We start from the raw sequence: 23,758 nt of genomic DNA, 5'->3' as shown, positions 1-23,758 counted from the left end.
AATTCCATTGTGCTCTCAAAACTGGCAAAATTTGACCGTCTTGAAGGAGGGTGGAATTCCAGAACTAAAGCTTGAATGTTACTTGGTATAAAATCAAATATAAATTGCAACCTGCACAGTTCCATTTTTATTTAAACAGTCCATTTTTTAATGGAAACACCCAGCTTAGAATTCCATTTTTAAAATCATGCTGTTAATGCCCAGGTGAACTGTTGCATTTGTAATGTTGTTTCTTGATAACCAGGCCCTTGGAAAATTGAAGTTTAATCTCACTACAAGCATGATTATAAAGTGTTATGAATATCATTCAGTCATATTTTTCTGTGTTCTTTGTCATTTTAGCATCCATTCCTTTGTTAATGCCTAGTCAGTCCATTAGATGCCAGTCCATACGACTATAACAACTAATTCTCACTTTCATTGCAAGATCAGTAGCAGGATACCCCAGCTGAAATTTGTCTTTCCAAAACCATTGCTTTCAAAATGTACAACATTATTTTCTTCCATGACTTGTGGTGAATGCTGGCAAAGAAAGGAATATAATTTCCTTGTTATTTTATTTCTGACTTTAAATGTACAGTGTTTTGATTACGCAGGCTAACTGTTTTTCAAAGTGTAAATATAAACAATACAACAATACAACAATATAAACAATATTCCTCTCATAATCTACATATTTTCTGGGAATCAAAATATTTTGTGAAGTGGTTTTTCCTTATGTTAAATTGTAACTGTGGATTTTTCAATTTTTGTTTAGGCAGAGCCTTTGTCAAAAATTTGTTGTGCTTATTAATGAAAAGAAATCAGTCATTATGTGAATACAAATAGATATGGGTTTAAGGCAATTTGTGAGGTACATTTGAAAGGCAGAATTATTAATTATCAAATATCACAATGTGACACAAAGATGTATTATAAAATTAATTTGCTTATAAATACTTATAAAATTTTATTTGTGAAGGATTTTTATATACCTTTTCTAGCACATGGAGATGACACAAAGTAAGAAAAAGTGTAATGAACTATTTGTAGCCTTCAAACTGTCTAGTAGGTAGAAGGACAGAGTTGCTTCTTGAAATGGCTTCATGCATAAGCAATTCCTCTTAAAAATAAATAACCATTTTTTTTGTTCCTATGTAGAGTGGACAAAAACAGCAAACCAGCAGCAGTACTTATATTCATGTAAGTAAACTTAAAAAGTGTTATAAACATTCCTATAGACTTCACTAAAACAGGGGCAGCACAACTTACGAATAAATTATTTTCTGCATTTAAAAATGGATTTCACAGGTGCAGGTATTTCTATTTCCCAGGCTTTTGTTCATGAAAATGCCATTTGATATTGGTATTCACATGATTTTGGTTTTGATGCTCACAAATGCATTTCCATGTGTGATGGGTTGGCATGAAATCAGTGTATTCCACTCAGAGCATAAGGGTCAAGGCCCTAAGGGGAAGCAATTCCAGGCTCATTACCACCAGCTCCATACTGATAGATTCAGAGCCCATGCATATTAGACCTCAAATTCCAAAAGTTGTAAAGGGTAGTTGCTGAGCCATATCAAAAATGATGAAAAATCATAATCGTGGAACTATGGGCAATATGGGCAATGCCTTCCAGCATTGCTTAAAGCCATGAAGGTAAAGCTACTTGTGTGGGAAAAAAAAAAAAGAAAAGTGAGGGAATTCTAGAAAATACTCACACAATGGCATCATAAATTATTGCGAACTAAAACTTGAGAATATTCATCATATGAACTCAAGTATAAAGGCTCTTTAGGTCTTACTCCTCTTGGGGGCTGGGGGTAGGAGGGATGCAAAAGTCCATCAATATTCTCTGTAGCACTACATGGAACCAGAAAACTGTTTCAAAAGGGTAGCCATGGGATTTAGGGATTAGGGCCACAGGAAGGCTACTAGTCAACATCAAGAGTATTCAATATGCACAAAGTTGGCAGTCATGGCTTCTGATGAGAATAGGACAATCTATTTCAGGGCTGTTAGCATACTGCTCTGTGTCCTTTGTGCTTTTTGAGAAATCCCCACAGAGCTTCATTTCTATAAACATCATGCTCTTTAAAAAAGGCTCCTTGTCCAAGTGGTAATTATCTTCTCTTTATTTAAAGGGCTCCCAAGGCAGCCAGTCCTATGGCCAGGTGAGACTTTGTTGCTGAAATGTGTTGAGCTTTTCTGTAGGAGCCGCTCTTGTTTTTTTACCTTACTAATGTTTTTGAGTGGTCCATGAGTTTAGTTTGTACCACTGAAATACCATGAATGCAAAAATAACATAATACAGAGGAGCTTTAAGAGGAAATGGATATTTCTGTTGCTGCCGGAGTAAAACAAAATAACTTTATTAATAAATGACTTCTTATCTTCCTTACAGGGCTACAGACCCCAAGGTGGCAGTTCCTATGGCCAGGTAAGCATCAGTCAGTCACCAGTCAGAATAGAGCATGGCAGAATTGGCACTATAAAGGCACTTAGCAAACCCTCAGAATTTGAACTTTAAAGGACACTTACTCTGAAAGTGTCAATTCTCACTCAACATCTATGCAAGTGCAACTCATTGATCTGGAATCCCAGTGTGTGAAATCATCACTCAGCATCCTCAGGAGGGCCAGGAGATGCCTGGCTCTGCACTCTGCCCTGCATGGCTTTAGCATGTAGTTGCTTGCTGTTGCTAATGCAGGCTGGACCCCTTACTGAAAGGGAAGTAACCAAATGGTTTCCTTGTCTTAGGGTGGACCAAGTTTCTCAGGCAGCAGCAGCAGCTCCTATGGCCAGGTAAGCAAACTGGCTGCTCTGTAGAAAGTTCTTCACTGATCTCTCTGTGACTGGCATGACTGGAAGACTTTTGAGAGTGATGTTTCCCTTGGCAGTCTATGAGCCAATTTGGGCCACAGCTTCTGCAGAGAATAAGACAATGTGCTGCACAGATGCACAGCTGTTAGCACACTGCTCTGTGTCCTCTGGCACAGGAAGAACCTTTTAGGGAATCCCACATGCAGCTGTTATTGCCATAGATATCGTGCTGTAGAAAGAAGCCTCTTTGCCAAGGTGGCTTCTCTTTATTTAAAGGGTTCTTCTCTTTATTTAAAGGGTTCCCAAGGCAGCCAGTCCTATGGCCAGGTGTTGCTGAAATGTGTTGAGCTTTTCTGTAGGAGTCTGTCCTGCAGCCATGGGCTTTGGGGCATGGGTGGTTTTTCCTTCAGGGTGTTTCTGAGTGGTTCTTGACTTTGGTTTGTGCCACTGAAATACCATGAGGGGAAAAGTAACATAGTTGAGAGGAACCTTTAATGGAAATGGGCTTTTCCCTCTGGTATTCTGTGATTCTGCTTCTGCTGTGCTGGGACTACACTTACACAGCTCTTTTTACAACTGACTCTGTGCCTTTCTTACAGGGTTTTCAGCCTCAAGGTGGCAGCTCCTATGGACAGGTAAATGTTAGTTGGAATAGAACATTTGAGAAAGTGAAGTGCCATTGCCCTGAAAAGTTAACAAATTTTAAAATATTCTTTCTTCAATTCACATTGAATTCTTAACCAACGTATTTCTGAAACCATTTCAATGGGTTTTTTTGAAAATGACCATTGTGTTTTTCATAGATATATGCATAAATCCTAGATTTCTGCTGATTTCTTATCTTTTCCACAGGTGTGGAACTTTATAAATTTATGGTAGAAATAGTCTATTTGATGCTGTTCTCATTGCAATTGATGGTATAATACAAATTTATTGTCAGTTCTTTGCTGTCTGCTTTGCTGTCAGTAGAGAAGTAGCATTGAGAAATTAAAGAACCTTGTGTTAGATTCTTAGCTGAATTAAGAATTTATCTTGAAGCCTGCAACTAATGAATGTTGACCTCCCTTCACAGTTTTTATGTACAATAAAGCAGCCCTAAGATAGCTATGAGTTTTGTCAGGATCTCTATGTCAGACAGCAAAAATAAACAGCATACTTCAGATACTTTTTGGTAATTCCTGTCTTCATAAACCTGCCAGGCAGCTGTGGCACAGGTCTGCAAGTACATGAAACAATTGTACTTTTTCGAGATTATATTCAAGGCAGATTACAACAGCAAATTATAACCACAGTAATTTTATATTAATGAGAATTTTTTTAAAAAAATACAGTCATCCCTGGTTAATTCATTTGACCTGCTACTTTGAATTGCATTGTTTTGTTTCCATTTTATGAAGCTATATTTTTTCTAAGATTGTCTTAATTTTTTAAAATTACTTTTCACCTTAATTTTCTCTCAGACAAAGGGAATTATGCAATTGGGGCCAATGGAAAATACAAATACATTAAACTAATATTCACTTATTATTCAGCATTAGCCATCCAAGCCCAGTGTCTGAAAAAAAGAAGGAAAAGTATACATAATAAGAAAATGTTTTGTCCTTTCCTGAAAACCTCTCGTAAGATCAGGGTACTATCTGAGACAGATGTAAAACTACTCTATGATTGTCATTCAATAAACAGTGTGATCACTTTTTTCTACAGAACAAGAAATATCAAAATAAGTCTAGTTAATCAGTAGAGTCTGTACATTCTCTTATTCTGTGTACTTACCCTAAAAATAGACATTAGAGAGGCAACAGCTTCACAAATAGAGTAACTGTGAATCAATCATTCATTTCACACAGGGGTACCAGCCTCAAGGTGGCAGTTCCTATGGCCAGGTAAGCATCAGTCAGTCACCAGTCAGAATAGAGCATGGCAGAATTGGCACTATAAAGGCACTTAGCAAACCCTCAGAATTTAAACTTTAAAGGACACTTACTCTGAAAGTGTCAATTCTCACTCAACATCTATGCAAGTGCAACTCATTGATCTGGAATCCCAGTGTGTGAAATCATCACTCAGCATCCTCAGGAGGGCCAGGAGATGCCTGGCTCTGCACTCTGCCCTGCATGGCTTTAGCATGTAGTTGCTTGCTGTTGCTAATGCAGGCTGGACCCCTTACTGAAAGGGAAGTAACCAAATGGTTTCCTTGTCTTAGGGTGGACCAAGTTTCTCAGGCAGCAGCAGCAGCTCCTATGGCCAGGTAAGCAAACTGGCTGCTCTGTAGAAAGTTCTTCACTGATCTCTCTGTGACTGGCATGACTGGAAGACTTTTGAGAGTGATGTTTCCCTTGGCAGTCTATGAGCCAATTTGGGCCACAGCTTCTGCAGAGAATAAGACAATGTGCTGCACAGATGCACAGCTGTTAGCACACTGCTCTGTGTCCTCTGGCACAGGAAGAACCTTTTAGGGAATCCCACATGCAGCTGTTATTGCCATAGATATCGTGCTGTAGAAAGAAGCCTCTTTGCCAAGGTGGTAATTATCTTCTCTTTATTTAAAGGGTTATCAAGGCAGCCAGTCCTATGGCCAGGTGAGATTTTGTTGCTGAAATGTGTTGAGCTTTTCTGTAGGAGTCTGTCCTGCAGCCATGGGCTTTGGGGCATGGGTGGTTTTTCCTTCAGGGTGTTTCTGAGTGGTTCTTGACTTTGGTTTGTGCCACTGAAATACCATGAGGGGAAAAGTAACATAGTTGAGAGGAACCTTTAATGGAAATGGGCTTTTCCCTCTGGTATTCTGTGATTCTGCTTCTGCTGTGCTGGGACTACACTTACACAGCTCTTTTTACAACTGACTCTGTGTCTTTTTTACAGGGTTCTCAGTCTCAAGGTGGCAGCTCCTATGGACAGGTAAGCATCACTCAGTCATTAGTCATTATTCAGCATCTATGTGATGCTCCCATATATGTATTGAGAATCCAGTGGTTTCTAACTTGAAACAATGTAGTAAGTATCTCTATAGAATTAAGTCCTGTGAACTGTTTTTCACATGGCTTTGGCAACAACTGGCTCACTGAAGCTGCACTTTTCCCTGTAGAAAGGAGTGCGTTCAGCTCTCAGCTTTCTGATGCACTTTGTTACTCTACATTCTTAGTATTTTACCAAATAATTTAGAGTTGGATATAGCTGGTCTTCTACCTTTGAAGCAGCCTGGCAGCTAAAGCCCTTGAAAATTTCTGTCTGTGTTTGAAATGAGAAGAGAGAATGAGAATATTTGGATCATGAGCTGCTCTTTTTCTTTTCCCCAGCAGGGTGGATCTGCAGCTTATTTTGGCAGCAGTGGTTGTGGACAAGTAAGACTTTTTCTCCAAACTATTTGAAAACTAGACCCAGCTTTCCTTGCAATACTGACATGTTTTTAATATTTTTTATAATTTTTGTAGTTTGAAATCTATTGTTTTCATTGTTGCATGAACTTGTCTATCAGAGAAGTCAAGAAAGGCTGATATTGATGGGCATTGTAACCAATATGAAGTGGCTGCTTCCATTCAGAGTTACACAGGGAAAACAAACAAGTGATTAATCTGTCTACTCACTGAATATATAAAGTCTTTGCTTGGGAATTTTTGGATGTTGCTCCATTTATTTTCTATAAAAAAGAACAGGAATAGAGAGTGGCTCAAATGGAGCAATAATTACATTAGTAGTTTTCATCCTGGTTCCATTTTAACTTGTCTATGTCTACAATGGTGTAAAAACAATATATTCAGTGATGAAATCCCAGGGGAAAGGATCATGGATGAGGCCAATAGTAAATCTACATTTAAATAAATATATTGAGCAAAGCAACCAGAATGAGAGATAATCATCGATACAGACATTTTAAGCAGTATTTAGCAGAAATACTAGGATTAATGTAAGTTAGGCATGAATGGAAACGCCTCTGAAAGCATCATAAGGAGCAGTACAACAAGGACACTGTTACCAGCAGTGGAAGTGATAAACACTGCAGAATATGTTATTTCCACTAAGCTGTGTCACAGGTTGACTTATCAAGAAAAGACTTGTACTGTAATAATGGGAGGGTGACAACCAGGGTAGAACCTTTTCTGTGTACTGTTCCTCATACTCTTATCACAAAATATACTCAAAACAGTCAAAGGATGGCTCTGAGCAGAAACCTTGCCTAAAATCCATGTGGTGAATCTAGCAAGAGATTGATGGCCACATTTAGATAGATGGTCACCCAACAGTAACAGTTACTTCCAAATAATCCCCACCCAGTTCTTCTTTACCAATCAAGAGGAGATCAAAGGATCATCCCAATCAAGGAATGATACAGAGAGACATCAATTACCACCCTACTGCTTTCCATGTAGCTCAAAAGTTTTCCTTTGATCATCTGTTTGAAAGTGTCTTGATGCTTATATGGGGGTATGAGAGTGACAGAAGATAAAGCCACACACTTAAAAGGTTAAGTAAAACTAAACTCACCCTCTGTAAAGTTATATGTTGAATTTTGTTACACTAATTCCCACATAGGAAATTTTAAGGAAATTAATTACTTTGAAAGAAAAATGGCATTTACTTTTTTGTCTGGTTGGTTTTTGACAGGGTTCCTCCTATGATAGCAACCCCTGCCACCAGGTAAATGGACTTTTTCTCTTATTTTAAGATGCATCCGAAATGAGTTTTGCCACTAACTCAATTAGTACCAAATTCAGATTCATATTGCACAAATCCATGTAATCTTACAAATTTTGAGATTAGAACTCACTGTCTTCCTATACACAGGAATATCACAAGGACTTTGGAGCCTTTTATGCCCCTTTTTCCTAGCATTATATTTTGAAATGTCTAATTAAATAGGACATTAAGGCCAGATTCTGGAATTAAGAAGTCTGCTACAGTTACTTAATTGGCATGACTTAAATCAGGGCTGGAGCTCACCAGCCTCTCTTTTCCTATCAAAAGCCAGAAAATATTTTAGGACTTCACCTGAAGTCCCTGAAAAAAAGATTGTGCAGTGAGCTATAGATGTGTATATGTTGCAAGTTCAAGTGTTGGAGCTCTACAAAACACTAACCTAAGAGATGTCACCTATGTTTAAATAACTCATCCCTGTGATGCTAAAAATTAGGCAGAAAATGGCACAGATTATTTCCTTTTTATTCACAATATTTCTTTTGATTCTTACTGAGTTGTCACAAGAAATAGAAAAATTGGATAGATTGCTTCAACAATCTATCTGTGTTTTAGCAATATATATATAAATATATACTATTCTTATAAATATGCAAACAACATAGATGTTGATACAATGTATTATTATTATGTGGTACAGTATATACAATTCATTGTGTGTAATGAATTATTGTAACTTGATAGAATTATATATTTAATAGGTATATATTTTATAATAACTTTTTTTAAGAGGACCTATTTCTTTTTAAGACTTAAGAAAATGGTTAAATTTTTTTTAAAATCTTCTAGAATATTGAAAGATGATACTTTTAATTTCTTTTTTCTCTGACTGTTCTGAATGAAGCTTCGGTCTCATTTTAGTGAATAGCAAATATCCCAGTCACTTAAATAATTCAGTATTTCACTGTTCTTATTATGCACTTTTGACACTAATACTTCTACAAATGTCCCTCTGATTTCACTGGAAGGAGTTACAGTCCTCTTCTAAAGAGGGCACATTGAAACATACTGAGTGTTTTATTGAAAACCTTTTCCTCAAGGCCACTGTATCTCACAGGTCACAGCTTCCTGTATAATAATGCTACTGGGAGAATTTGTATAAATTAATTCCCTTTGTATAAATTAGGTTTTCTGTAGGAGAAAAAAAAAAGATATATTCTGTAGAAAGTGTTCAGAATGGAGCTCATCTGTGCACTAGACATTACTTAAAGCTACATGTTTGAGGTTCCTTGATTTATGTCTCATCTAGTATTTACCATTGCATTACTGGCAATCTATGCTTGTTACATTAGAAATTATATCCATATTGCATATCTCCTCTGCTTCTTACTCTTCCTAAGCAAGTATCATAGCTTTCATCAAAAATATTCCATGGTCAAACAGTGAGTGTCTAAAGCCATTTTGTCTGCTTTACAGGGTGGATCACAAAGTGGATCACAGGGTGGTCAGGTACGTAGACCTTTATTTTCCATTGGTAAAAACATTTAAAGCAATTCTAATCCACAGTACAGTTTTCTTACACATGGGGATATAGACTCTTGCAGAGTCTCTCCATGTCCAGTCTGTAACTCATTCTCTGCAAACATACTTCTTATCAGCCCTGAAATTCCACTTACATAAAATTGGAAGTTACATAGAATTTCCATAGAACTCAGCAACATAGGACAGCTGTATTCAGCTCTCCAGCATTATGACTGCTGCTCTTTTGTTTTCACAGGGTGATTCGTACTATGGTGGTAGCCAAGTAAGTATTGCCTCCCAACAAGGTGTTATGATGGTTTTAACTTCTATGATGACTGATCAATATCTTATGGGCAATATGGTGATGTAAATGATGTAAATTCTAATTATTTTGTTGTTGGTTTTTTTTTTTTAGCAGAGTGGATCATCATCCTCCCAAAATTATGGTGACAACCAGGTAGGCAGACCTTGATATTCTCCTGGTAAGAATTTTTATAATATTTGATAATTTATCCAAATATCTTGAAAATTGTATTTGTTCAAAGGACTTCTAGGCAATTGTTTATTCCAGCTTTACTGCCTCTGAACCAAATCACAGTTTCTTCTGAAGTAGAGTTTATATTTGTTTGTTTTATAGGATGGATCCTACTCACAAAACTATGGTGGTGGCCAAGTAAGTAATACTCTATTTCACTACTTATACATCACTTCATATAAACTTTAGCCTCTGCTCAAAATCAGGTTTTCTATATTGTAGCTTTCTCCAATTTTGATTGAGTTTTTTGTTTGTTTTAAAGGGTGGATCATCGTCAGACACCTATTATGATAATCAAGTAAGTAGTTCTTTCTCCTAGTTACATAATATTTTAGTGCCTACATCAACTAAAAGAACTAATAAAACATAATTGTTTCAGTGCTTTCTGTGATTTGGGTTTATTTTATTGGGTTTTTTTCTTTTTTGAGGATTGGAACATTTTCTGTCAGCCGCCATTGCAGCTATAGATTTGACTCCTTTTTTTCAGATAAAGATCCTAATTTAATTTAATTCAGCTTCTTCCTTGCATGAGCATCTCTTCTGTTGTGTGGAGTAAACATGAAAGTGTATTTGTAGCAATTCATTTTTGTGAGGAAATAACTGGTATCTGATGTTCTTGTAGGAGTCACAAGATTCCTCATATGATAGCAATCCCAACGCCTGTGATGATGTGAGTATGCTTTCTCTAACATATTTTCATCACAACATTTTTCATGTAGATGAGAAAATATTGGTCTGCTAGATGCAGTCTTTGGAGCAGAATGATCCAGAAAGAATGCTGAGTTCCCACACTAACAGCTGTTTTAGCAACTGTCTTTTCTCTTGCTGAAAATTGTCACTATATGTTTACAGATACAGTTAATGCTTTTAAATGCATTTAACTGGATGAAATGAAATATGAAAAAAACAATTTAATGGCTTTGCAGAAACAGACATTTTTCTAAAAATCTAAAGGTACATTTTACATTAGTTAAAAAAACACCTGCAAGAAAATCTTTAAGTACATACAATGAATGCAAGAAGAAAGGACAGATATTCCACTGCTCTTCATGTTACATTTGTACTGTTCTAAGATTGTTATTACAGCGTTTTTCAGACTGCAGTGGTAGAATTTCAAACTAATTTAGACAAAGCTGTGGAGAATGGGAGCAAAAGTGATTTTTGTTATGTCTGTATGCAATATCAGAAACAATTAATTTTCTTTAAGCTTGCTTTATTTAAATAATTCCTTAAAAAAGGAAATAATGTATTCTTTTCCAGAATGACACTACCTATAGTGCCAATAATCAGGTAAGTACTTTGTTTGTTCTGTAGTGTTCAAATCCTAATGATTAATGACAATGTTAGTTACTAAACACTTCTATATCAGACCTGTGCACCTATGATTGCTTTATACTACCCTTCAAAAGTTAATTATTTCTCTGTACTCAAGGCTGCTGAACAATTACTTCAAAGGACACAATACTTCTAAGAATATATACTAATATATTTTCTTCATAATATGTCCACTTTGGCTGGAAAATTTGGGCATTAATCACCTGTGTACGAGGCATGTAGCCATGTCAAGCTTTTCTCACTTACTCAGATTTAATGTCACTTACATGCTGCTGTTGTAAAGTAACATTTGTGCCTGGTATTACCCAGTATTACTCTCTCTGTCAAGACTTTCCCTCTGTCCTACAAGCAGAAAGAGTGATTACCATGAATAGATTGTGACCAAGCAAATGCAGTGTCGTGTAAATAATTTATGTGTAAATAAATTACATTTTCTCTACTCGTTTCTGTTCCCAGAAAAGCTGTTTCCATCCGTCACAGCCGCTTTTTATTTTACTGCCATCTAGAGTAACCTTCTGTCATCAGCTACTTGCCTCTTTAGTTCTCAGCCATTCACTATTCTGCTTCATTGTTTCCCCTGTTTTTCCTCTTGAATTCATTGCATTAGGTTCAATTAAAAATGTTCTGAAAAAAAAAATCCTTCATCAGCAAGCCCTGTTTAGCAGCCTTCTCACTTCCTCCTTAGTACATGAAATACGTTAGTATTCCCTTGGTTATCTCTATCCAGTCTGTATGGCTGGACTGCTTTGTAAAAGAGTTGGCATCTAAAGCCTTTCACAAAGAAGGATGGGGAATGCTAAAAAGTAAAAAAAAAGAGAGAGAGAAAGGATCCTTATACAAATTGTGTACTAAACCAGAGTGGTTCAGCTGAGGGATGACGGAGACTCCCCCAAGCAGGAACTTCTGTTGAAAGAGATAAACTGAAAACAGACAAAGAATATGCTTTTAAAGAATCTTACTGCTAATAAAACAAAATCTCTGGACATCTTCCTTTTCCAAATATCACCCTAAGAAGCAGTAGATTTTAGTTAAAGTATTTAGTGTAGACAACTACAGCTATAAGGTACTAACAATCTTGTGGCTCCTTTGCAGCGTTCTGGTTGTGCAAAGAAGAAAGTTGTTGTTGCCCGAGTAAGTAACACTTTTCTTCTTTTACTTTTTGCCTGCTTGTAGGATTTTAGACCTAACTATACCTAACCTGTCTTAAATATACCTAATTTTTCCCTAATCATGTTTATAGTAGTCAATATCTTCCTGCATGAGGGAAAAGGAAAATAAAATTACTTGGGTATTTGTTTTTTGGATGAATCTCTTTAAAGAAAGTATATATATGAGAAAAAAAAAAAAAAGAAAAAGACATGAAAATCATGCTTTGAAGTATAGCCTAGCTCAAATTCCTGTTCTTCATTAAGCACATACAGATTTGGTCCAAGCTAAAGTTAAAATTAAATGAGTATCATACAAACAAAGGACAGCTAACATTTTAGCTGAAGAAAGATAGAATAATAAGTAAGGAACAATAAAATTTCCTATTTTATTATGCTCATAATAGGAGATGCAGATATCTCTACTGTATAGTTGCAAGCCAGACTCAGTAGTAGCCTTATAAAAATTGTAAGCAAATAGTCTTTTATTTTATAATAATGCATACCTACTCAATGCACACAATAACGGGTCTAGTGCTCTTATAAATAAATAATATGGAAAGAAAAAAATACCTATCGGTGATCACAGAATTTTCATCTCCTCTTTGTAAATGTTATTATTCTTTTACAGGACACATCACATGTTCTAAGCAGAAGAGACTATGATGTACAGGTAAACCATTCCTGTCCATTTTTTTGAACAACTGCTGGTAGTAGTAAGCTTCTAGCTCCTTGTGTATTACCTACAAAAAAAGAGAAAGATCTAATGTCCACAAAAAACAACTAATTCTCTTTAGGGTTAGGCCTTTCTTCCCAAATAGAACTATGTATTTTATTTTATTACCCTTACAGATATGAGTCTCTTTTTTCTTCACAGAATGCCTCTTCTCCTTCAAACAGCAGCCACTCTGACATGCAGGTAATAATGTACTGTCAACTGCATAATATCAAGGGGACTTTTGATAAACTATAGATCATTTTGAAAGTTAGGTTCCAGTATTTTTTTTGTGCTGAAGGATGCTATTTTGATTTGACAGCATTTCCCTATAATGTTGTAATTTTGCACAGTTGTAAATAATGATATTAGGCTCAGAAAATACAGTTTCTTCTGTTCCTTCACCCCACTAACCAGGTAAGAATTGCAGGTGTTTCTTTACATAACATTTTGTAAAATTAGTCTGAAAAGCACAAACTACTTATTTTCAGATTCTTATTTTAGAAACATCCTTGCATTCTTCATTGCAATGGTCATACATATAATTGTTTTGTTTTGCATTTGCTAAGAAGGTACATTTTAGGGATTGAGTACTTCTGTTACAAAATTAGGTCCAACTTCCATGTTCTGAAGGATATACAGAATATATGCTGTATTAGAGAATATATTAGAGAATTATGTGAAATTTAACTGATCCAGAGTGGCACCTTGTTCTGTTTTTCTTAATATCCTGGATTGCTACCCATCCTAGGGGTTTGAAATCCTGCTACACCAGCATTATGTAGATTTAACAGTAGCATAGTCCTCTGTCTCAGAGAGTTTGGAGTTTAAATCAGCATTGCAGACAATCTCTGAGCTCTGGAAGGTAAGAGTTTTCTTAATTAGTTTCCCTAATGCCCATTTCCTGTGAATTTTATCAAGTTGCTTAATTAGGTTTCATCCTAATTTATATTTTTGCAAAAATCCAACAGGTTATGTTAATTGGTGCAGGAAGTAATAGAGTTTGTAATAGTTTTGTACTTTAGATTCTAATAGAATGCTTTAAAAAAATATAATTGTTTTTTTCATAGGGCGGATCATTTATTGCAACCAGTGGATCAAGTAATCAGGTCAGGATTTTTCTTATTTTTAACTGGTCTTCTTCAGATAGATTCCTATTAATTAAACTAATTAAATTCAGAAATCAGAGTTTAAGTAGTTTTACATGGAAGATTGGTGATGATATGCATTAATTTGTAAATGAAGTGGCCCTATTCATATTAAATTTATCAGAAATGGCTCTCTGAGATGACTTTTTAGCACTGTTTCAACATAACGTGTTTTACTGGTGATAGCATAATGGGATTCTCCTCACTACCTTATACTTCTCTCTTGCTGAGGCATCTGTCATTGGGACATCCCACTGGGAGATGCATTATCAGCCTGACTTCCAAAGCAAATGTTAACAGTACACATCTGTGCTTTCCCCTCATTTGTTCTAGGTACAGAAGTCATACCTTCTTTATAGTCTCACAGACTTTCTTCCCTAAACAGTTTTGCAACTGAAATAAGATTTTATTTTAAATTTTCACAAAGCAATAATTGGGTTTTTTTGTTTGTTTTTTTTTTTTTTGTTTTTTTTTTTTTAATTTGTAGGGTGGTTGCATTTGTCCTGATGGAAGCAGTGGTCATAGACCGGTAACTATATTTCTGAGTTTATACTTCCTTCTACATAATGAAGTGCTTTGAATCAATCACCTGTAAATATGGCCAGTTGGTTAACACTAAATATTAATGGTGATTTCCTTAATATGGGTAGAACTGTATACAATTAAATGAAAGAATAAGTTCCACTTAACTTCATAATTACCATTTGACCACTAATTTTCTGTAACTGTTCTTGGTGATCCACATACTCTGTCACTTAACTATTATGTGCCAATTATTCATTGTGTTCAAAAACCAGTCAATATACTTTGCAGTAACCACAGTACTTAGTTGCATCCAGCTTAGTTTCCTTGTCTTTCTCACTGGTGCAATAATAAAAATACTGGGAATAAAATTATCAAAATTTGATACATATTTCAAGAAATAATCTCTTAAATCAACATTTAAACTGTTCCTTCCTATAAAGAGAATAATTGAAATTTCAATGTCAGTTGCACTGGATAAACTTTTCTCTTAGGCAATGCCTCTGGTCCAGGAAAAAGGCCAAGGAATGTGTTTATGTGGACATTATAGACTAGCTCTACCAGGCTCCTGGCTTTTAAAGTCACCTTGGATTTTAAAATAACCCGTCTTCTATCAGGATATGTATCCCTGAATCTTTTATTGAAGCTATATTTACATAAACCAATTTGAATGGTGTAGAGTTTTTAATTTCAACAAGAAACATTTTGTTAATTATTCTTTCTGTAAAAAAACCCACACTATTTAAACAAACTAATGGTATAAAGAAATTACTGCTTTCTGAACTTATTAACTTAAAATACAGCAACAGCAATTTTGGTCAGATGCAATACCACCTCTTTCATCTAATTGAGACTAAGCAGTAATCATGGTTTACATGCTTTAAAATATAAACTAGTCCATTAAAATAAATAATAATGAAACTTCATTGAGGAAAAAATCTTTTTATTTGTTGCATGATTGTACAAAAATCCATTTATAAGGAAGGTGGAGACCCTTATGCAAGTTTTTTTCATTCTAATAAACATTTTTCTTTGCATGCTTTAATTATTGCAAAAAAAAAGTTTTTAACAGAAATCCAGCACAGCTTGGTTGAGGAGAGTGTATTTAGTTGCTATCAACTGAAGGAAATTTTCAACCTGAAGAAAATAAGACATCAAAATAGGACAGATTAGAAAACCAGTTCTCAATGCAGTTGTGTCAACTTTGATGCACAAGAGATTTATTTTCCAATTTGCAATCGTATCAGCTGATCAAATTAGTTTATGATACATTATGTAGCAGTAGATTTGATCTTTGCTTTCATGGCCTTATCTTCATTTTCTGTCCAGGGCCCTCTACACATGGCAGCTACAGTTCTCACAGTAGCATGTAAACAGATCGGCCAGGACAGGGTACATTAAAAAGCAAGCTCTGGGTAGATGTATATGTGCACATAAACTACCACTCCTAAATCTTACAGAAAAGAGAGAGTGGTCTACTTCCTAGGGCAGTGCTCACAGCACCAAGCCTGACAGAGTTCAAGAAGCATCTGGCACATGGTGTGACTCTTGGGGCTGGTCCTGTGCAGGACCAGCAGTTTAACCTCAAAATCCTCTTGGGACCCTTCCAACTCGGTTTATTCTAATTCCTTGAGAAATTCTTGCAAAAATCCTTCTTCTAGATTTAAAAGCTGCGAGTTACAAAACAGTCTCTTTAAACCTGGAGAATATTATAAATTAAGAGTCAAGAGCTACACATATTTAAACCATCTTGTTTCAAAGGAAAAATGTATGTGGATCCCCAAATACTTCACACTCCATTTATTCTGCTTTTTCTCCAAGCTTTATTTAAAAACAAGATCTTAGTCTACAAATAGTCTCAGAGGAAGCAGTCTAACCATAGAATAATTCTTCCCCTGTTTTTATAGAAGGGGGAAATGGCAGTTATAGTGAATGTCAGGAACTGGTAAATAGTCTTCCCCTTTAAGTGATGAGCTGAAAAACATGCTCTCCTAAATACTCTTTACACTTTGAAAGTCCCGTATTCTGGCAGTTTTTAAAAAGGCCATCAAGGTAATGATCATCTATAAAAACATGGAGTCTGCAAGGTATGACATAGGATCCTGAGATTAGAAAAGGAAAAATAAATGCTAGTAGTACTTTCAAATGTTTTAACCTGAACAGAAAATTACAGAACCTGCTACAGATTTCCTTATCTATAAAAAAAGTACAAACCAGCATTCTGTTTTAGTCGTTGCTGTAAAGTTTTATTTGAAAGAATAGAAATTCACAGTAGAGTCACTTATGTAAATGTCTGTTTGCAAGCAAATAGCTAGTCTGTGTTTTCATTTCAGGGAGCCCCAGGTTCTTCATACAACACATATTCTGGTAACCAGGTAAACATTCAGATAAAAATGCCCTATTCAGAAACTCCACCTAAAACCTTCCCTGAAGGAATAGCCAGATATAAACCAGTAACCCATTCTGTCTTCTGCACAGGGAGGGCCTTACTACTACCCTGGAGGATCCTATGGACAGGTAGTAGCTCTTCCTCCCTCACCAGAGAATACAGACTCCCATCCTCCTGGTTCCTTCACTGCCAGTATTGTGGGTGCTATGACATATTAAATTTCAGACCTGACTGTTATCCCTTAGAGCAGAAAAATTAAATCAACCCTGATGTATCCTGGTGGTGTGAAGCTTGACACAGAACAGTATAGAATGGTCTCCGCAGTTTCTTTGCAGAATTCAAATTTCAGCAAGTTTTACTGCCTGAAGATTTCTTCCACTTTAAAAACAATGGTCTTGAGTTTTACTTAGGCACATAAAACTTAGCTTAAAATTGAGAGAAAGGGTAAAGTGAGAACCAGATGTGCAGGTATTTAAACTGTCATCTGCAAGAAAATAGCTGGTCTGTGTTTTCCTTTCAGGGTGGCCCAGGTTCTTCCTACGGTTCTTACTCTGGTAACCAGGTAAATATTCTGGTCACTGTGCCTGCTCAGGAGCAGCCTAGAAGTATTCTTTGAGAGAGCATTTAACTACAAAGCAGTAAATTTCTGTTTTCTCTGCAGGGAGGGCCTTCCTACTATGGACCTGGTGGATCTTACGGAGAGGTAGGTGCTCTTTCTTCATTGTAGAGATAACAGACTTTTATCTTCATTCCCATATCTTCAATATAGTGGCTGCTGTGAAATATGACACCCAAGAGTTCACTCTATCACAACACCTAATAATTCTATCAGCTGTCTGTACGTTACAACATGCAATCTGTCAGAGAAAAAGACTAAATTGTACTTCCAGCTTCCATGGAATGATCTTCCATCTAACTAAAAAATTAGTGATATGAAGCTCCTTCTTGTTTAAGAGTACTGCCCTGGATTGAGATTTAGATCCATTGGTATTTACACCATCCTGTTTGCAAGCAAATAGCTAGTCTGTGTTTTCATTTCAGGGAGCCCCAGGTTCTTCATACAACACATATTCTGGTAACCAGGTAAACATTCAGATAAAATGCCCTATTCAGAAACTCCACCTAAAACCTTCCCTGAAGGAATAGCCAGATATAAACCAGTAACCCATTCTGTCTTCTGCACAGGGAGGGCCTTACTACTACCCTGGAGGATCCTATGGACAGGTAGTAGCTCTTCCTCCCTCACCAGAGAATACAGACTCCCATCCTCCTGGTTCCTTCACTGCCAGTATTGTGGGTGCTATGACATATTAAATTTCAGACCTGACTGTTATCCCTTAGAGCAGAAAAATTAAATCAACCCTGATGTATCCTGGTGGTGTGAAGCTTGACACAGAACAGTATAGAATGGTCTCCGCAGTTTCTTTGCAGAATTCAAATTTCAGCAAGTTTTACTGCCTGAAGATTTCTTCCACTTTAAAAACAATGGTCTTGAGTTTTACTTAGGCACATAAAACTTAGCTTAAAATTGAGAGAAAGGGTAAAGTGAGAACCAGATGTGCAGGTATTTAAACTGTCATCTGCAAGAAAATAGCTGGTCTGTGTTTTCCTTTCAGGGTGGCCCAGGTTCTTCCTACGGTTCTTACTCTGGTAACCAGGTAAATATTCTGGTCACTGTGCCTGCTCAGGAGCAGCCTAAAAGTATTCTTTGAGAAAACATTTAACTACAAAGCAGTAAATTTCTGTTTTCTCTGCAGGGAGGGCCTTCCTACTATGGACCTGGTGGGTCTTACGGACAGGTAGGTGCTCTGTCTTCTTTGTAGAGATAACAGACTTTTATTTTCCGCCTGTTCTGTACTCGAAAGATGGAAAACACTTTCTTGGAAGAATCAAATTAATCAGCTTTTTAAAATTTTCTTTGCAGGGAGGGTCTTCTTATGATGGCAACAGTGAATCATATGGTCAGGTAAATACTCTTTTTTTCCACTTTGTGTAAATGCTGCTGAGGGCCAATACCCTGGGTGAAGTAAATATACAGATATATCTGTACTTCAGCTCTCACTATACTAATGAAAGTGATCTTTTATTTGAGGAATGAGTGAATTGTATGTACTTTTACCTAGGTAGCCTGAAAGTTTATAGGGCAATAAAAGGTGGGGTGCCTCCAACCTTTATGGGTTATTCTTCTCAACAATGCTAGCTTTGAGTTACCTGCAAGATGGAGGTCTCTTTAAAAGTGGAATTAGAATTTGTGTTTAAAAACATGTAACATTAGTATTGTACAGGCACATAACTCAGTTGCTTAACAGTTCTGATAAGCAAGTAAATAATAATATTTTTTTAATCTGCGAGAAGATCCCTACAGTAAGGAGAGAGGAAAAAAAAAGGCAGCACCTGTTTGCAATATGAAAATTATTTATGTTTTCTGAACAGGGTGGATCTTCTGTATATAGTGGTTCTGAGGCTTACGGCCAGGTAAATGTTATTTGTCTCCTACATCAAAAGCTTAAACCTGCTGTGTTGGTTTTTATGTGTACTGGGTTCTATGCTTCAGTTATTTTTAAGTGACCATGACCATGAAAATGCCATTTTAACTTTTTTTTCTCTTTTCCTTTGTAACAACTCAAAATGTTTCCATAATGCAGAGAACATGATGCACTATGCATGCTGTTTTTCGCTGTGACTAGCCCTGTGACTATTCAGTGCTTTAACAACTTTATTGCTCATATGTTAGCTCATTCAAAAGGAAAATACTTCATGCATTTACTTTACATACCTTATTTATGCAGAAGCTGTTGAAAGTTTAAATAATGGGATTTTTTAATATTAAGAATGATAACTTTGCAATTTAACTTCATTGAAAAGTTTCTCCCCTATAAAAATGCATGTTTGCAAGGAGGGGTTTTTCCCAGCCTCTTCTGCTTAAGCCTTTTTTCAGGTAAAGTTAAATATTTTTTCTTTTCTTGCACATTCCCTAGTTTAGGTAAAATTTGAGATTCTAAGCACTTAGCTAGTTTTATTCTTCTATTTTATATACCCCACAATTAAGAACATGTAAGAGAATTTTTTACATGAAAATAAATGCTTTTCCATTATTTTACAGGATTCACCTGCCATGGGAGCCAGTGAAACTGAAGATAGTGTAAGCATTTCTTCTCAAAAATATCAATATCTTCATTCACTACCTTCTAAAGTATCTAGATGCTTACATGGACTGATGTCACGTGATTGTGCTATACATGATAAGAACTTCACAAATTAAAATTGCAGTTACAACAGTTCCAACTTCTAACAATCAAACATTTTTTTAATTTGCTGTTAGAAGTAGCAATTACAAAGAAAGCTCTTTTTATTTCACGATTTCTATCAAAACTCAATATTTTTATATGACTACTTCTCTTTCCGTCCCAAATTAGCACTACATTTTGTCTGTTTCTCCAATTCCAGACACATGATTCAAGTTCCTTCAACTACATATTGCACAGGAATGGTCTATTTTCATGTAGTGTGGTGAAAACTGCCTGCTTTTCTTTAAAAGATGCCTTTTCTACTGACTAAAGTATATACTCTATTAACTCTGCTAAAGCCTGTTATAAGACTTCACAATTTTTAAGTCTTTTTCAGGGTCCTGGTTAGTAGGAAATTGCTCTCTGCAAATAATTACAAATTCAGCTGTGCACTTTAGTCACAAGTATACTGTGTCAATAGCTTCAATGCAGTTTCTGAACCAAATCTTCTTATGGATATTCAAGAAAGCTAAAATATGATACTACAGTGGGTCCAAGAAGCCCTCTGAAAAAAAACTAAAGTGTAACAATAGATGTGTACCACATTTTGGTCTTTGAAAAATCAAGACAGCTTTGCAAATGCTGATGTTTTCCCCTGAAACATTCTGGAGGACATAAAATAGATTGAGATGTGACCTCATTCCTTTATTTCACTATATCAGGATTCAGCTTTCAAAAGAAAGAAATGCCATTCTCCAGAAATGAGCTGAGAAAGAATTTGCAGACTGCTTATCCTACAGCCTACATCTTCAACCTTCCCACAAGCAGTACCTCCCTTTGCTTCCCCCCCTTGCTTGGAAAGAAGCAGTAATATTTTCCATGGCAATAACCAGATTCTGGTCTTTTTTAGGATTCCTCCTCAGCGTCTGGTGGCCGCCAGAGTGAACGGGTAAGCAATCACTCCTTTATGTAGTGCCAGGTGCCAGCCCAGTGACAAACCTGAACTACAGCTCCTGTGGAAAGCCTGAGGCAGTTCCAGTGTGGGACAGAAAGCCCTCAAGCCCATCAGGAATGAGGATATGGTTAAAGAGTTTAAGCACTGCTAGAAATCCCAGCTGATGCTGAGGTCTGCTCCTGAATCTCAAGCTCACATCACAAATGTGATAGCACAATTCACTTGTTCAGGTCCTTGCACTTTTAAAATAATTGATTGACTGCAAAGAGCTTCAATACCATGATTTTTCCGGCACTTATTCTAAATGCAACCCTTTGCTTGTTGTGCTGTATGACTTACTTTGAAGGCTTCCATTTTCCTATCATTTTTATATGGCACATAATGTATTTATTCTAATGACACAGACTGAGAAATTATTTTGTTGGAGATTTAACTCTTTCAACTGTTGTATCCTAAAGATATCTTCCACCAAAAGAGCAATTATCAATAATCATGAAAGGCATGTGCTCTTTTATATATAAAGACAGTAGATTTTTTTTAATTTTTCTTGAATAATCCATGACAGAAAATTAAGGCATGTGGAGAAGAAAGGAGGAGTGTTTTTCTTCCACTCTGATCTGTCCAGTTTTTGGGGTTTGGTTTTTCGATGTAATTTCATTTTAAATACATTTTTCCAGGATTTTTATTCCCCAGGAGGCAACCAGTCAGGTGGACATGTAAGCATCTATTTTATTTATTATTTGCAGTTCTCTTTCAAAATGGCTGTACTATTTAAAAATTATCCCAATGAGTAAATGACACCAATCCATTAATTTCCTAGAAATTCTCATGACATCTGGAATCATGCCTTGTGAAATCAAATTGAAAACTGTTTGAATAAAAAAATTAAAAATTCTGTGCGTAGAACAGTCTTGTTCTCCATAAGCCATTTCAAACAAAAATAAATCGGGTCTTCTTTTTGCAGGGGTCATCTTCTCAAAGTGGCAGCTACTCCAGTGGACAGGTAAATACTAAATCTTTGTATTTTTGGCCTGAAGTATTAATCAAACAAAAGTTTGAGGCCTCATATTGTATTACAGCAATTTTTAATCTGTGAATGAAAAAGACTTGTTCATTCTTCCTTACATAGCTCTATGTAAAATTCCAAATGCAAGTAGAGTAATCAAAATACAATTACTGTATTAACTGATGTTTTAACATCAGGAAAAATGAAAGTAATAAATATTTTGCATTACTTCATATATTTTAAATATAAAGCAAGTGATTTTTATTTTTTTCAGGACTCATACTCATCTGGAAGCAGCCAGTATGGTGGGCAGGTGGGAAATTTTTCTTCTTCACCGTTATTGTGAGGGGTTTTCCCCCAATGTACATATTTCAAGAAAATATTACCAGATTAGCAATACCTAAGTTTCCAGACTACTCTGTGGTTTATTTTATCCTCATTGATCTTTCTATAGATAAAATTATGTTCTCAACTAATATCAACTTTTGAAACAGTTAAAAGTGTAAAAGACGTTACTTTGTATTTAAACGCACGGGTCACAGAAAAGTCTTTAAACAAGAATGTAATGTTTTCAGGGTTCATCCTCCTCAGGAGGCAGCCAGTCTGGTGGACAGGTACGAACTTCTTTCTCCACAGTCTTCAGCTAGGCTTGTGTCAGGGACTCTAATTTATTTATCTCATCTTTCCTTTACAAGAACTGTTTTCCTTCACCAGGAAAACAGAACTGTCCTTCTTGCCCAAAGCCTCAGCAACACATAGTTTTCTTTTGCCATTTGTTATTTGGACATCCAGCAAGCAAGAGCATCCAGCAGTAATTGTTTGGCACATGCATGTCAGCTTCTGTACCTGCTTTGGTACTAAAGTTCATGCATATTGAAAGTGTAGAGTGAGACACTGAATAGTGAACTCCTGGCCACTTCTCAGTTAGTTTTATCTGAGGAGAAATCACCTGTTTTTTGTATCATCTGTAACATGAAACTACTGCATGTACTCCAGGTGCTCTGGCCTGTTTAGAAAAAAAAATTGCTTTCTATGGTATTACTCAGAATTTTGTATTCATCCTTTTGCTGAGTATTATTTTTATGGTAAAAAGTATTATATTATTTTTATGGTAAAAATTGTAGGTAAGAAAATTTGAAGATAAAAAATGAGCATTTTGTTGCCCCATCAGAGCAATAAGTGCAGGAACAGTTGCATGGGATGAAACAGACTCAGTGCTAGAAGCTGGGCAGTTAAAATGTGGCTTTATGGTTTGCGTGCCTGGGATGGTAGAAGTAATTTGAGTTGTAGCTAGGACCCATTTCAGTCCTGTGCTCTTGACATCTTAAACACTTTCTGCATTCTTTACAGGGTGGATGTGATTGTTCTGGGACAAATTCTGTAAGTGCTACTTGTTCATTATACATTTTCTTTTACTAAACTATTTAACTGAAAAAATATGTGAGATCCTATTTATTTCCAACTTAATTATTTTAATGTACTCCAAAATTTACATTAATTGTTCCTTTGGTGAGTTAGATGGTTCTGATATGGTAGAAGTTATTTCTTATCATGCCAAGATTCAGTGTTACAGAATCATTGAATCATTTAGGTTGGAGAATGCCTCAGGTCCAACCAGTAACGCAGCACTGCCAAGGTCACCACATAGCCATGTCTCTAGGTGCCCCTTGTACAGGTCTTTTCAACACCTCTGGGGCTGGTGACTCAGCCCCTTCCCCAGCAACCTCTCCAGTACTTGATAATCCTTTCAGTGAAGAAATTGTTTCCTAAAATCCAATGTGAGCCTCTCCTGGAGCAGCCAGAGGCCATTTCCTCTGATTCTATTG

At 36.2% G+C, this 23,758-nt stretch overlaps 1 protein-coding gene across 1 annotated transcript in view; it reads left to right on the top strand.

The window, feature by feature from the left end:
• The window catches only part of LOC131087041 (loricrin-like), a 41,846-nt gene that overhangs the window by 5,475 nt on the left and 12,613 nt on the right, over positions 1–23,758 (top strand). Inside the window, exons 10-47 of the mRNA XM_058030400.1 lie at positions 1,141–1,182; positions 2,127–2,156; positions 2,387–2,422; positions 2,743–2,787; positions 3,405–3,440; positions 4,653–4,688; positions 5,009–5,053; positions 5,355–5,384; positions 5,665–5,700; positions 7,405–7,437; positions 8,911–8,943; positions 9,212–9,238; positions 9,371–9,412; positions 9,753–9,788; positions 10,113–10,160; positions 10,751–10,780; positions 11,918–11,956; positions 12,602–12,643; positions 12,848–12,889; positions 13,756–13,794; positions 14,321–14,362; positions 16,689–16,730; positions 16,834–16,872; positions 17,265–17,306; positions 17,406–17,447; positions 17,786–17,827; positions 17,930–17,968; positions 18,361–18,402; positions 18,502–18,543; positions 18,669–18,710; positions 19,178–19,219; positions 19,848–19,886; positions 20,882–20,920; positions 21,604–21,642; positions 21,891–21,929; positions 22,207–22,245; positions 22,508–22,546; positions 23,283–23,312. Coding sequence (XP_057886383.1) covers positions 1,141–1,182; positions 2,127–2,156; positions 2,387–2,422; positions 2,743–2,787; positions 3,405–3,440; positions 4,653–4,688; positions 5,009–5,053; positions 5,355–5,384; positions 5,665–5,700; positions 7,405–7,437; positions 8,911–8,943; positions 9,212–9,238; positions 9,371–9,412; positions 9,753–9,788; positions 10,113–10,160; positions 10,751–10,780; positions 11,918–11,956; positions 12,602–12,643; positions 12,848–12,889; positions 13,756–13,794; positions 14,321–14,362; positions 16,689–16,730; positions 16,834–16,872; positions 17,265–17,306; positions 17,406–17,447; positions 17,786–17,827; positions 17,930–17,968; positions 18,361–18,402; positions 18,502–18,543; positions 18,669–18,710; positions 19,178–19,219; positions 19,848–19,886; positions 20,882–20,920; positions 21,604–21,642; positions 21,891–21,929; positions 22,207–22,245; positions 22,508–22,546; positions 23,283–23,312 — 1,467 coding nt within the window. The remainder of the gene's footprint in view (positions 1–1,140; positions 1,183–2,126; positions 2,157–2,386; positions 2,423–2,742; positions 2,788–3,404; positions 3,441–4,652; positions 4,689–5,008; positions 5,054–5,354; positions 5,385–5,664; positions 5,701–7,404; positions 7,438–8,910; positions 8,944–9,211; positions 9,239–9,370; positions 9,413–9,752; positions 9,789–10,112; positions 10,161–10,750; positions 10,781–11,917; positions 11,957–12,601; positions 12,644–12,847; positions 12,890–13,755; positions 13,795–14,320; positions 14,363–16,688; positions 16,731–16,833; positions 16,873–17,264; positions 17,307–17,405; positions 17,448–17,785; positions 17,828–17,929; positions 17,969–18,360; positions 18,403–18,501; positions 18,544–18,668; positions 18,711–19,177; positions 19,220–19,847; positions 19,887–20,881; positions 20,921–21,603; positions 21,643–21,890; positions 21,930–22,206; positions 22,246–22,507; positions 22,547–23,282; positions 23,313–23,758) is intronic.

Source organism: Melospiza georgiana, chromosome 9 (genome assembly GCF_028018845.1).
Source record: "Melospiza georgiana isolate bMelGeo1 chromosome 9, bMelGeo1.pri, whole genome shotgun sequence".
Taxonomy (NCBI): domain Eukaryota; kingdom Metazoa; phylum Chordata; class Aves; order Passeriformes; family Passerellidae; genus Melospiza; species Melospiza georgiana.
The sequence above is the reverse complement of the archived record's forward strand: the minus strand, read 5'-3'. Positions and strand labels throughout refer to the sequence as shown.